At 37.8% G+C, this 13,863-nt stretch overlaps 1 protein-coding gene and 1 long non-coding RNA gene across 6 annotated transcripts in view; both read left to right on the top strand.

Moving 5' to 3' along the window:
• Positions 1 to 1,060: 1,060 nt before the first annotated feature.
• rnf141 (ring finger protein 141) lies at positions 1,061 to 9,000 on the top strand. Its single transcript, XM_037767784.1, has 6 exons — positions 1,061 to 1,172; positions 4,421 to 4,624; positions 6,074 to 6,182; positions 7,198 to 7,379; positions 7,829 to 7,936; positions 8,839 to 9,000. Exons 2-6 carry the CDS (start codon positions 4,488 to 4,490, stop codon positions 8,987 to 8,989), a joined length of 687 nt encoding a protein of 228 aa, XP_037623712.1. The 5' UTR covers positions 1,061 to 1,172; positions 4,421 to 4,487; the 3' UTR covers positions 8,990 to 9,000.
• Positions 9,001 to 13,407: 4,407 nt separating this feature from the next.
• The window catches only part of LOC119486449, a 68,779-nt gene continuing 68,323 nt past the window's right edge, over positions 13,408 to 13,863 (top strand). For all 5 annotated transcript variants that reach the window (XR_005206533.1, XR_005206534.1, XR_005206537.1 and 2 more), the window contains exon 1: positions 13,408 to 13,633. This is a non-coding gene — a long non-coding RNA (uncharacterized LOC119486449). The remainder of the gene's footprint in view (positions 13,634 to 13,863) is intronic.

Genomic DNA, 13,863 nt, shown 5'->3' with positions numbered 1-13,863 from the left:
AAATTAATCCGGGTCGGTGTCCCATGCGCGCTCGCGTGTGGCTACGCAGTTCAGACTCAGACTCCAACACGAACTACAAGGAAGCACCAAAACCGCAAAGTTATATCTAGTGAAGCCCGTCTGTTAAACAGTGTTGGCCACGGTCGGAGGACGTGGGGGAGACCGTAGCTTTGGTCTCCAGGGCCGGAGTCTCTGCTGTACTCTGCTCCTCTGCTGTACTCTGCTCCTCTGCTCCTCTGCCTGCCTGCCTGGCTTCACTCATACGCCACGCTCGTTCTCGCTATTACGCTCCACCTCACGTGCATACGCGCACACTCCACACTGCAGAGGAGTTAGTTTAGCTCTGAGAATATCTAGTGAATGTAGAGTGGACGTTTGTGCAGAAATAAATGCTGCAGCTCCTTCAGACCAACAGAGGTTTCCCGTGTCTTGTAAAGTGACGGGGCTCCGCAGTGAGAAACGTTATTTTTTCCGACCAAAACCCCGGTGTCTCCACTGTTCCCTTTCGGTCGGGAGGCTGAGGCAGGAAAAGCCAACACTAGGATCAGCATTGATTCATGGAGAGACCTTCGTCTGGTCAGCTAATATTACTGCCAAGCAGCTGAAATATAGAGTGATATTGTGGTTTTAGCTGACGTGTGTCGCCTCACTGTGTTGAGCAATGCTCGTTCATGTCTATGCAGAGCGAGCAAGCGCGAACCCGACACTGACTTTCGTTGATTTAACGGCCACAGGTGTCGTTGTTAACAAACAATTCTGATTCTTACAAACAGTCCCTTTAAACCAAGTGTGATAGAAAATAGTCCTATTTTTTTTTTTACATCAAATATCTTTATTTTTCAATATGTATGGTAATAAAATCAATAAAGAGTGGCAGCAGCAGCCCTGGGATCAGGAGATGAGGGGAAGACATTTAAATTACATTCAAAACAAAGTTGGTTTTGTGAGAAATAAGGGAAGGAAATGGAAAACATGACATGCTGGACTCTCCAGAAGATGTCAGCAGTGCAACAAGCTGCTGATAAAAAACCCAAAGAAGAAGAATATAAAACAACTGTGACGTCATCAAGCGGCGCCCGTGTTGTTGTCAACACAGACTGAAGCTAACAGCGAAGCTCCTGCTGCCTCTGATATCTGACTCTGGTGATTCTGGTGATACTGTTCAGTGTTTGGTGAGAAAATAAGCTTCTTCATTCCCCTCATGTCACGACAGAGGAGCACATTAATGTCTCTAGTCTTTCGTGACTTTATTTAATGGTTATTTACGTGTAAATAGCTGCTACTTGTTAGCAAACTGCTGTTGACAAGATTAGTAAATCGTGATTGAATTGAGGTTTTTGGTGGATTATATCTCAAATTAAACGTGTTTTTAAAACAAGAATAAGGCTATCATTCACTATAGTGACATGTAAACTATTTAACATCCCTGTGGTGGTCAGTTGTTATTACATAATGCTAATTTAGCTAATACAGTCGAGGTGCAGCTCGATGTTATGATGCATTTGGTTTGTTAATCTGAGTTTCCATCAAAGATTAAATCCTAAATCCTGGTTTCGATTTGTTACTGAGGTTTGTTTAGATGTTGTTAGTTGTTTGTTAGCTGCTTCAGGAAGTGTTACAGTTACTTTAATTAGCTCATCATGTGACAGCTGGTGTTTGTGTACTTTAGTTAGCACCTGACTGGCTACAGTCGCTTAGAGCTGAAACAATCAGCAGATTGATTGATTTGTTGATCACAGAAACATATTTGTCAACTATTGTGATAATTGTGATTAATCGTTTCAGTCATTTTTCATTAGATAAGATATTCCTTTATTAGTCCCGCAGTGTACAGCAGCAAAGGGGAAAGTGCAAAAAACAAGAAGCATCAGCTAACACAGTAAAAACAAGAGCTAAACAAAGTGTAACAAAATATGACCCATTTAAATAGAAGAAGTATATACAGTACTGACAATAAAATATGCAGAAGTGGAAAAATTATATTGCACAGTATGAATTTCACCTGAGTAGTAATAACGATAATGATATTGCACAGTCAGTATACAGTATAGTGCAGTTATTGTCAGTTTTTGGTGTGTAAGTGGTCTACTGGGAGCAGTGCTGGTTGTGGTCTACTGGGAGCAGTGCTGGTTGTGGTCTACTGGGAGCAGTGCTGGTTGTGGTCTACTGGGAGCAGTGCTGGTTGTGGTCTACTGGGAGCAGTGCTGGTTGTGGTCTACTGGGAGCAGTGCTGGTTGTAGAGTCTGACAGCTGCAGAAATAGTGAAACAATTCCAACATATTCTGATTCCAATATATTGTTTAAGATTTTTGGCTCGTAATCTCTTACAATAAATCTGTCTGCCTGACCCCTACAGTAGGTTGGGAACCACTGCACTAAACTCTATATAAAGTAGTTGTTTAAGTTAAAACGCTGCTTACATATTGATGAATCTGTATTAACAATCTATAATTTAATATACAATATAGTAATATGCCAGTAAATGGCCACTTTTCTACAGAACGAGTACTTTTACTTTTGATACTTTACTTTTGAAGAAATAAAGTTTGGATTATTATTTAAGAAATGATTTATTATTATAAACAGGAAAAGGGCATGGTGAAGACCTGAACACAAGTTATATTGATGCAGTTAAAACAACCAAAGAGTTAAGTCGGCGGCTGTGGCTCAGAGGGTAGAGCAGGTCGTCCACTTATTGGAAGGTCGGTGGTTCGATCCCCTACGGTCAAATGTTGATTGTTATAGATATTATTAGATATATGATTAGATCCTGATGGGCAAAGTTGGCACCTTGTATGGCCATTAGTGTATGTGTGTGTGAATGGGTGAGTGCTGACATGTAGTGTAAAGCACTTTGAGTGGTCCGAAGACTAGAAAATCGCTATATAAATACAAGTCCATTTACTATTTACCATAAGTATGCATGATTGTTAAAATGAAATAAAAATACATAATACAGACACAGAATTGTATTAAAAGTTCCTAAAACTAACAGAAAAACTTCTCTCTGATGCAATATTCACAGGAAATAATCTGCTCAAAATTCATCCAAATCGCTCATTTTACACAAACGTCTAGCAGTTATTGTATTCACTATTTGGGTTAATTGGACGGTTTATCAGGTGTTCTGTACTGAAAAGGGGTCCCTTATGAAAAATAGTCGTGAATTACTGCTTTAGGGTATCATGTACCAAAAGATCTAATACGTTCTCTCTGTACGTGGGACTTGTGATTCATTATTTTTCTTCATGGAGGACAAGGGGGGTATGAAGTTATTGCAGGCAGAAATATTACATATTTCCCTCAGTATTCCACCTGTACTCATTGTGGTTGAGTCATTTGGCAATTTAATTTAATGGGAACACACTGTTGAGTTAGTGGAGCACTTGAGGGATAATTTACATACCAGCTATAACTGAACATCCATCAGAAAACGGAGAAATAGATAATTGATTTTGGTTTAGCAAATTAGTTTTCCAGTTTACTATGCTAATTAAATACTAATTAAAGTAAGCAAATCAAATCTGTTCATATTGTGATGAGATTTTACAAATCATCTTTAATATGTATCCCATGTTCTCAAGCCTCTTCTTTGGCTGTTTTTATCTGTTGAGTATAATTTTATCTTTGTAGGGTGTCCTTGGGTGTCTTGAAAGGCGCCACCGAATAAGATGTATTATTATTATTCTGTTAGATTTTTAATAACCCTCTGTTAAGTTTCATGACTTCTAATGGCATTAAGGCCATTTCTACGAGACACAACAACAGTTTTAAAACAGAACGACATCTTCTGATCTGAGAGCAGTCAGGTTTAAGATACTATATTTCAACTGTTACTTATTTGCTTTTGCATGGACAGTGAACAGATAAACCAAGGCACATGAGTATGCAAAGATACAAAGAGGTAAACACAATTGGCAAATAAATATAAATCAATAATATTAATATTAAAATCAATAATAACAGCAGCAACAACAACACAGAAAGATTTGGGAACAGGAAATAAATAAATAAATACAATAATAATTATTATTATATATATATATAATACTTAAAATAATAAATAAATAATAATATAAATATTAGATTGTTAATTATTATTATTATTGTTATTTATTTTATGTATTTATTAATATTTTTAAGTATAATATATATAAAATGTGTGAAGGCTTTAATGAGTCAGACTGGCATATTGGAAGGGGGGTTTGTTAAAATACTCCAGGAAAGGATGCCACGCCTTGTGGTATCTTTTAATAACGCCTTGGTTTAAGATACTATATTATAAATTGCTCCCTCACAACTCAGATGTTTTCAGTGATTCTAATACAATAAGCAAGTAAAGGCTAAATTGTCCTAGAGAAAAAAAATACTGTCCATATAAACAAAAAAATCTGACTTTTATCGGTTTATTTCCCACCAGGCTCTGCAGAACTGAATGAGGTGCAGCCTTCTGCCAGTGCTGTTTCATAAGTGCTGCTGCTGCTAGGATGGGCCAGCAGCTCTCAGGTCAGGCGTTGATGACCCGTCTGCCTGAGAAGCTGGTGAAACACGCCGGACTGGTGCGTGACAGCGGCTACCTAACCTACGAAGAGTTTCTGGCAAGAGTGTCCGAACTCAACGACGTGTAAGTCACTGTCTGTTCTGGATAAATATTAGTAATAGATGTTCAATTGTGCAAACATACAGCCAGTTAATGTAAATAGGGTTGCTTTGGAACAAATCAGCGAATGACTGTGAGGAATCTTGTTGACTTGAGTTATCTCACAAAGATTGTGAGACCTGAATGCTTTGGATTTTTAAGTGATTTTCTGTTTTGCTTTATGGGTGGGCCTTTCTGATTGAGAGATAAACTTTGACTCACAGCTAGCTTCAGTACTAGTCCACCGTCTAGAGGTTGGCCCATCTTATCCCCCATCCCACACTAGGCCCTGCTTCTGCCAATTTAATTTGAGCTTACTAGCTCTCAGAGATAGTATTAGTATTAGTATTTTACAGTGTATTATTCTTCTACTCTGAACTGCTGCTGCAACATGAAGGAACATTTTTCATAGGCTGCAGGGTACAGTTTGCAAGCAGTGAGTATGACAGCTCCCCAAAAGTGAAGCCAAAACATCTTGATCATCCCCTGGTGGCTGGTTGTTAGTTTAGGAAGTTTTCTATGAGCGGAGCACGCATTTCAAACGTCAATATCGCAGTCAATCATATTACTTTAAATGTGGGAAGCCAAAATCGTGATTGCGATTAATATTTTTGATAAATTATGCAGCCCTAATAAGTGATTATGCAGTACATCATCACGTCTATATATAATAACATTCAGTGCCGATCGGCAGGTTTGGGATCTGAATCAATCCATATTTTGACGGATCTGTATTGTCTCTATAAAGCCGAGTTCACAGCAGAGCAGAGTGAACAGCATCTAAACTGAAAAATACAACACAGCATTTTGGCCAGAAACATACTTTAAATGTACATTTTACATTGTACATTTCAAGAAATTAATTTCTTATGTATACCATTCTGGCATTTATATTAACACACTTAATAGATCCCCCTTCTCAACATTTTGTATTTACTTATTTGCACTGTGGTTATTTGTTATATATTGCACGTCTTAATGCAAATATTTGTACATATTTCATATTTCTTATATTCTCATTTTCTTATTTAAAATTTTTAGTACTTACTGTATATTTCTTTACATATATTAGGTACTTATTATAGCATTATGTACATAATTGACATGTTACATACTCCTTATTTCTATATTTTTTTTAATTTCTTTATGTTTATACAAGAGCAACTGTAACGCCCCAATTTCCCCCCCGGGATCAATAAAGTATTTCTGATTCTAATTCTGATAAATTTAGGAAGAAACTACCAGCTAAATGTAGCAATGACAATAAATGGGCATTACTTTATGTGTGTTTGCATGTGTAGCTTTGTTCATAGTAAACAGCGGTAAAATGTTGCAGAATGGTTTATTGAGTTGAACATACCCCCCTTCTCTCTCTCTCTCTCTCTCTCTCTCTCTCTCTCTCTCTCTCTCTCTCTTCTGCTGGCTCTCTCTCAGTACGGCCAAACTAGCATCTGGACAGCAGAAGCACCTGCTGTTTGAGGTGGAGCCAGGGTCCGATGCCACGGCCTTGTGGAAAGTGGCTGTCAGGGTCCTCTGTACCAAGGTGAGACCAAAGATCACACATCGCATGCCAACTAGAGCGTCTGCCCACACCTTTGATGTTGTGTAAGAGAGAGAGAAACAGCTGCTGGTGGAGAAAATGAACCCGTACAATGTGTTTATGTCCGGGAGAAAATGTGGTCAGGGATATTATGGGGTTTTAAGTTTTATCAGCAAGTAGAAACGACTCTCTGACCAAGAAATACAGTTTTTCAACCTTATTCATTCTGTCCAGTTTCAGTAACAGCATTTTCTGTTTCCTATAGTTTCCTTTTTATATTGCACGGGCTATCTCTTGGCTATTATCTGACAGGTTGTAGCTCATTCTCAAAACTTGTTTTAAACAAGGACTCTATCAAATAAATCGTGTATGAAGGAAAATACAGCAATAAACCTAGTAGGTTTTGCCTCTAAAAATGTGAGTGGCTGCTAAAGAATGTAACTAAAGCCTTTAGGGTATCATGTACCAAAAGATCTAATCCTTTCTCTCTGTACGTGGGACTTGTAAGTCAGTATTTTTTCTTCATGGAGGACAAGGCGGGTATGAAGTTATTGCAGGCAGAAATATTACATATTTCCCTCAGTATTCCACCTGTACTCATTGTGGGTGAGTCATTCTGCAATTTAATTCAATGGGAACACACTGTTGAGTTTGTGGAGCACTTATTATGTCCGCTATAACCAAACCTAAACTGAACCAAACGGAACCAAAACTGAGCTATGAGTTTTGTTCCACTCTTAATTAATACTACACTGATTAACCATGTTTTACCGCCCCAGGGTGATCAAATGCTATTTCAGATGGGTTCATTGACAGTGCTTTGAGAATTTCTAGACATTGAAATCACCAAATTGAAAGATTCAGCAGCGTGAATTAAATAAACACTTGTATTCATTGTAAAAGCCCACACTGGTTAAACCCAACTATTTTAGAGCAGTGTAGGGTTGTGACTATATCCATACAGTATACTATACCAGTGTCGTGTATTAATCATGTGATTGGCTTTGCCTCCCCCCAGATCAACAAGGAGAACGGTATGGTGGAAGCGTCACGCATCATGAACCTGTACCAGTTCATCCAGCTGTACCGTGACATCACCAGCCAGGCTGCCGAGGTGCTGTCTACAGAGGGCGCCACCGAGGGCCCGTCTGCCCAGCTCCCCTCCACAGACTCCTGCCAGGCCAGCATGTGGATGGGCAGGTAGGTGCACATGAGGTGGTCCCTAAAACAGCCAAAGACCCTGTCACTGTTTGTATCTTTTTCCACATTAAAAGGAGAGTTTTCATTGGAAATGAACGGTTTGATGACAGTGCAGCTGGACGACAGAAAAAAAGGTTATTAAATGTCCAACAGGCTGCTCAAATGAAGAATTTAACAACTTATTTTGCAGCAGAATGACTGTTTATCCTCCTCGATAAATTCCCATCCATAGGAGGAGCTGTGGGAGGCTGAGGGGATCATTTTTACATTTTCATGCATTTTTTATAACACTGAAGGATATTTTTCTCAGGCAAATCCTTTGATTGCAAGCCATCAAGATTCATCCAACATCAGGCATTTCATTCCAAAGTAAGATTTTCTTTTTGGAAAAAGCGATACCTTCCTCCTTAGAAAATGATTACAACTTTTCTGTTTGTGTGCCGATGCAGAGTGAAGCAGCTGACTGATGAGGAGGAGTGCTGCATCTGCATGGACGGAAAGGCCGACCTCATTCTGCCCTGTGCACACAGCTTCTGTCAGAAGTGCATTGATAAATGGTAAAGTGATGGATTTCAGTAATTCTTCTATTGCTTTGTAAATCTTGTTAAGTTGTCAAAGACACTGTTAAGGGCCCCCATCAGACAGAGTGTGTTTCAGCAGCCGGGGGTGGCTTTCTATAATTATTTTCAATGAGATTGAAGCATTTTGCGTGCTGCTTTTGCGTTGCTAAGCACCTCATGTTTTTCTGCTCTGTGCGCCTCGCGTTTTTACAGGAGTGCCCTGAACGCCCTGAAAAATTCAACTCGGAACGGAAAAGCACACAACCTCGTGACTTTTGCTGGATACCCGCAACTTTATGACTTTACCAACAGTAGTTACCATGATCTGAACAGAAAACATCCATCCATCCATCCATTATCTATAACCGCTTATCCTATTTAGGGTCGCGGGGTGGCTGGAGCCGATCCCAGCTCACATTGGGTGAAGGTGGGGTACACCCTGGACAGGTCGCCAGACTATCACAGGGCTGACACATAGAGACAGACAACCATTCACACTCACATTCACACCTACGGGCAATTTACAGTCAACAATTAACCTAACCTGCATGTCTTTGGACGGTGGGAGGAAGCCGGAGAACCCGGAGAAAACCCACGCTAACACGGGGAGAACATGCAAACTAACATGCAAACTCCACACAGAAGGGCTCCAAGCCTGAGGCAAATTTGTGCAGTACTTGAGATTGCGGTTAAGTTGTTTTCATTAATTTAAACTTTACTATTAACTATTTGGATAGCGCACAGTTCATGGTTTGCATTAGTGTTGGCTAGCAACAATATAACATTTTAAAAATGCAGCAAACTGCAAAGAAACGCTCTGTCTGATCAGGGCCTTAGTCACGATGTCATGATAACAAACACTAACAGTAATGATTACACACACTCTTCTGTTCCTGCAGGAGTGGGCAGAGCCGAAACTGTCCGATATGTCGCCTGCAAGTGACTGCTGCCAATGAATCGTGGGTAATGTCTGATTTCCCCACAGAGGACGACATAGCTGGCTACATCCTCAACTTGGCTGATGAGGCGGGCCACCCACACCAGCCTTAACACACAGCTCACCGAAACCAATTAGATGACAAGAGAAATCGACCCGCACCAACTAGACAAAATGTCACTTTCACTGAGGAGGTTTTTCCTAAAAGGCTAACAGCGCAGAAGGAACCAGCAGGGTTTCCTACTCCTTTAGTGACAGGTTCGGAAAATGAAACCGTGTCTATTTTAAGTCCTAAAAGATCCCAGGATGCTCTTTGTAACCCAAGTATTGTAGATGTGGTGCTTTATGGGAACTGTGTGTGATAATACGTTGTCTGAAGTAAACATTCAGTATTTGTTATATATGTTATAATAAATTATAATCTATTGCTTTAACACACAGAATAACCAAAAGCACAGGTCTTGCGGTAATTTTCAGGTTAATTTAACCTGTGTTGGGATTAACCAGGCACTTTATGACGGGAATCCTGATCCTCTCATGTTAATATGAACAGGACAGAAGCTGAGACAAAGGAGGCGAAATAATGTCAGCCCTCGTATTCATAGAGGGTCGATAAATGTGACTCATATAATCATAGTCGTGGAATTTAAATGAATAGTTTGACATTTTTGGAAAATACGTTTATTGGGAGAGTTAGATGAGAAGACTGATACCACTCTCATGCTTGTACGGTAAATATGAAGCTGCAGCCGGTTAGATTAGCTTAGCACAAAGACTGGAAGTGGGGGTAAACAGTTAGCCTGGCTCTGTGAAAAACATAATCATCCTACCAGCACACAAACAAATTTATGACGTGTTAATCAGTGAGATTTAGAGGTGGTGGTAGGTGGATTTTTGTTACCGATGGACAGAGCCAGGCTAGCTGTTTCCCTTCGTTTCCAGTCTTTGTGCTAAGCTAAATGGCTGTTTTTAACAAGTTTCTAATCAGAGTAGGCCGGTGTGAAGGTGATTCATCCAGCTATTAACTGTCTTCATCGTAAAGTCTTTCCCACTGCCTTTTCACTAGCACCCTTAAGCCAGGTCTCCACCAAACGTTCCAGGGACTTTTAGTCAGTTTAGAGCTGTCAGAGTGAACGCGATAATAACGTAACGCAAATTTGTTTTAACGCCACTAATTTCTTTAACACATTAATACAACTTGCGATTTTTAGGTTGTAGCGGGTTCAGATACTGTCATCATGTGAAACTAGAAAATCGACCTAACTTGGTAACAACCATGTCATACTAGCTTATCGGGAAGAAGGCTAAATAACACTCCAAACCTACGGTAAATTTTGGCAAGGAAAAACTGGCATGGCTATTTTTATAGGGGTCCTTTGACCTCTGACCTCAAGATATGTGAATGTAAATGGGTTCTGTGAGTACCCACGAGTCTCCCCTTTACAGACATGCCCACTTTATGATAATCACATGCAGTTTGGGGGCAAGTCATAGTCAAGTCAGCACACTGACACACTGACAGCTGTTGTTGCCTGTTGGGCTGCAGTTTGCCATGTTATGATTTGAGCATAATTTTTATGCTAAATGCAGTACCTGTGAGGGTTTCTGGACAATATATGCCATTGTTTTGTGTTGTAAATTGATTTCTAATAATAAATATATACATACATTTGCATAAAGAAAGCATATTTGCCCACTCCCATGTTGATAAGAGTATTAAATACTTGACAAATCTCCCTTTAAGGTACATTTTGAACAGATAAAAAGTGTGCGATTAATTTACGATTAAATCATGATTAACGATGGACAATCATGCAATTAATCAGGATTAAATATTTTAATCGATTGACAGTCCTGATAAAAGATTTCATCAACGTCCGTTTCTTGATCCTTTTCTACACCTTATATTTAACAGACTTACATGAGAGTGGTATCAATCTTTTCATTTAACTTTCCGCCAGAGACTGAAAAAGCGTTTTTTTTCCCCAAAATGTCGAACTTTTGCTTCAAGTGCAAATCTAAGACCCAGAGTTCCTGGCCAATATTTATTTTCCACCCGTAAAGCTGTTCTGTAGTCCGTGCAACGTAACCCTGCATGTTTATATCCCACATGACATGCCTAATGAGCCGTGTTATGTGAACCTGTTATAAACTGATGCTCTGATCCAGAGCCTGAGGTAGTGGCTGGTTATAGTCGTTCGGGTGTACAGAACTAAATAGTTTTATATGATTTTAAATGACTTGCCTCGCTATGGTGTCTTCTTCACTGTTGGAAATAATCACTATTTGTCATCTATGCTATTCTCATCTTTTTATTTGTATATATTTTTTTTAAATTTACTATAATTTTCTTAAGGTTATTTTAATCTGATTGCTGTAGAAGTACTGTAGTTTACAACCAGTTTTCTCTTTGCTTTGCTCTGTCATGCATATAATTAAAGATAATCATAGTCACTTTTCAGTTACAAATGAACCCTTGTATAATTAAAAGTATGTTGATTTAAAAAATATATATTAAAAAAAATAAATCACAAAATGTTTTTATTTAAAATAAAAATATTTTGTGATTTATTTATTTTTTAAACTTAAAAAATTAGACCTTATATAATGAAGATAACTTGTTGTTTAAGGCAAAAAATAAAAATATATTTTTATTTTAAATAAGTACCTTTTAACTGGTTTGCTGATTTCACATAAAAAGTTGTAAAGATATGGAATGCTAATTTAGCATTTTGTTGTGACATTCAGCGAGTTAATCCATTTTACATTTGATCACATTTAGATAATTTAACAGATTTTTACCAAGTATGGGACAATAACTCAACAATTATAACACTGACGTGATATAGGCATTTTCATTTTACAGAGTAGCCATTTGCCTGAATAGATATTTGATTTCTCTTCATGTAATAGACCATAAACATGTGAATTTTAAGTTGACCAGAAGTAATTTTTGGTTGTCGTTGCTGAAAAATCGCACTTTGAAACCTCACCGTAGCTTTCTCTGTGTTTGTGCACAACAACAACAGATGATTTTATCTCTGTGATGGGAAATATTATCTGACACTGTAATCCTTTAAGAGCTCTACAATAAATAATGTGCAGCAGTTGGAGACTTCATTCATCCTTCATTACCGCGCAGGTCTTTCAAAATGTATAAAACAAAGTTGTAATATTTAAAGACTGAGAAAAGGTTCGACTTTCATAATAGATTACTATAAAGCATCTGATCCTGCATACACACATTGTATGTAAATTTGCTGAAAGGACGGAGATGTATTCAAATTGAATTGATTCGTACTGTATTGTATTATCCTTAATAAAGAGATACTCACTTTTTGCACTTTATGCCTTTCTGTTATGTTGGATTGAAAGAAGGATGTCTTTTGTCTTGAATTTGTTTTTTAAAAAGTTGTATTGCTGATCATTAAAATACATTTATCCATCTCATTTAAAAACATGCTATTATTATATATTTTAATTTTTATGTCTTCATTTCTTTCATTTCAGTTCTGTGTATTGCATTTTACACCACATCAAGGAATAATTACAGAGTGTTCAGTGATTGTTTTTATTATTATTGATTTGGAATCACTGTGTCACATTACATGAAAGCTATTGTGAAAAAAATTCAATAATTTTCCCATAAAAATATTTCTACAAAATAGAAGAAGCACTGAAATCCAACATAAATAGGTATGTCACATGTATCCAGTGCAGTAGTATGTTTTAGTATTAACGTGTAATCACTGGGTCACATTACATCAAAGCCATTGAGAAAAAAACAACTATTTTCCATAAAAATATTTCTATAAAATAGAAGAACCACTAAAATCCAATATAAAGAGGTATGTTGTATTTATCCAAATTGTATATATTTTTTTGGTATTCAATTTAAATCACTTGGTCACATTATATGGAAGCTTTTGAAAAGAACTGCCATTATTTACTATCAAAAATATGTATGTAAAATAAATGGTCGTGTCTAAAAGGTAACCCGCAAATTACGAAAGCTGGTTTACACCACATCACGGAATAATTACAGAGTGTTCAGTGATATTGAATTTTTATTATTATTGATTTGGAATCACTGGGTCACATTACATGAAAGCTAAAAAACTCAATAATTTTCCATAAAAATATTTCTACAAAATAGAAGAACCCCTAAAAACCAATATAAAAAGGTATGTTGTATTTATCCAAATTGTATATATTTTTTGGTATTCATTTTAAATCACTTGGCCACATTATGTGGAAGCTTTGGAAAAAAAAAACTACCATTATTTTCTATCAAAATATCTATGTAAAATAAATGGCTAAAAGGTAACCCGCAAATTACAAAAGCTGGTTTAAAAACTCTCGCGAGACTCGCTGCCCGACGACCTATCCTAATTCGAGAGATCAAACCCTAACCTTGGATATCTCGCGAGAGTTTACAGTTCCAAGAAGTTACCATGGTTTCCGACCACCAAGTGGAAGGAGGAAGAAACCTAACACCGACACGCACCTGTGAAGTCATCATGGCGGGATTTGTGTCTTCTTAGCTACTTAGCTAACGTTACTGGAGCTAACGTTACTCTTTTTGTTTTGCTTTTTTCCATCCAACATGTAAAAGATGTTTAACTACATGGGATACATTCGTTTAATACAAACTTTAGCAAGCTAGCGCCACACTTTAGCTATAAAGATCAAACCAAAGAGGAGCTGGAGGACTGGATGCTACATCCCAATGAGCAGATGAAGAAGGTCAACAACAGGTTAGTGTCCGACATGTCCCCTGTTAACCCGATTTACAGGTGGCCATAAAGTGTATTATATTATATGAGTCATTGATTAGTATGTGCAGTGCACTCCAGTTTTAAGACAACACTTTCACAGCTGGCGCACAGCTGCATGCCACTGATCTTGTCGGTTAAAGGTTAATCGGTTAATTAGCATCCCTAGTTTTTATAGAATACCAATTAGGATGCAATTCAAAAAGTTGAAA

The sequence above is a fragment of the Sebastes umbrosus genome, chromosome 4 (assembly GCF_015220745.1).
Source record: "Sebastes umbrosus isolate fSebUmb1 chromosome 4, fSebUmb1.pri, whole genome shotgun sequence".
Lineage (NCBI taxonomy): Eukaryota > Metazoa > Chordata > Actinopteri > Perciformes > Sebastidae > Sebastes > Sebastes umbrosus.
This window is presented reverse-complemented; position numbering and strand designations above follow the sequence as displayed.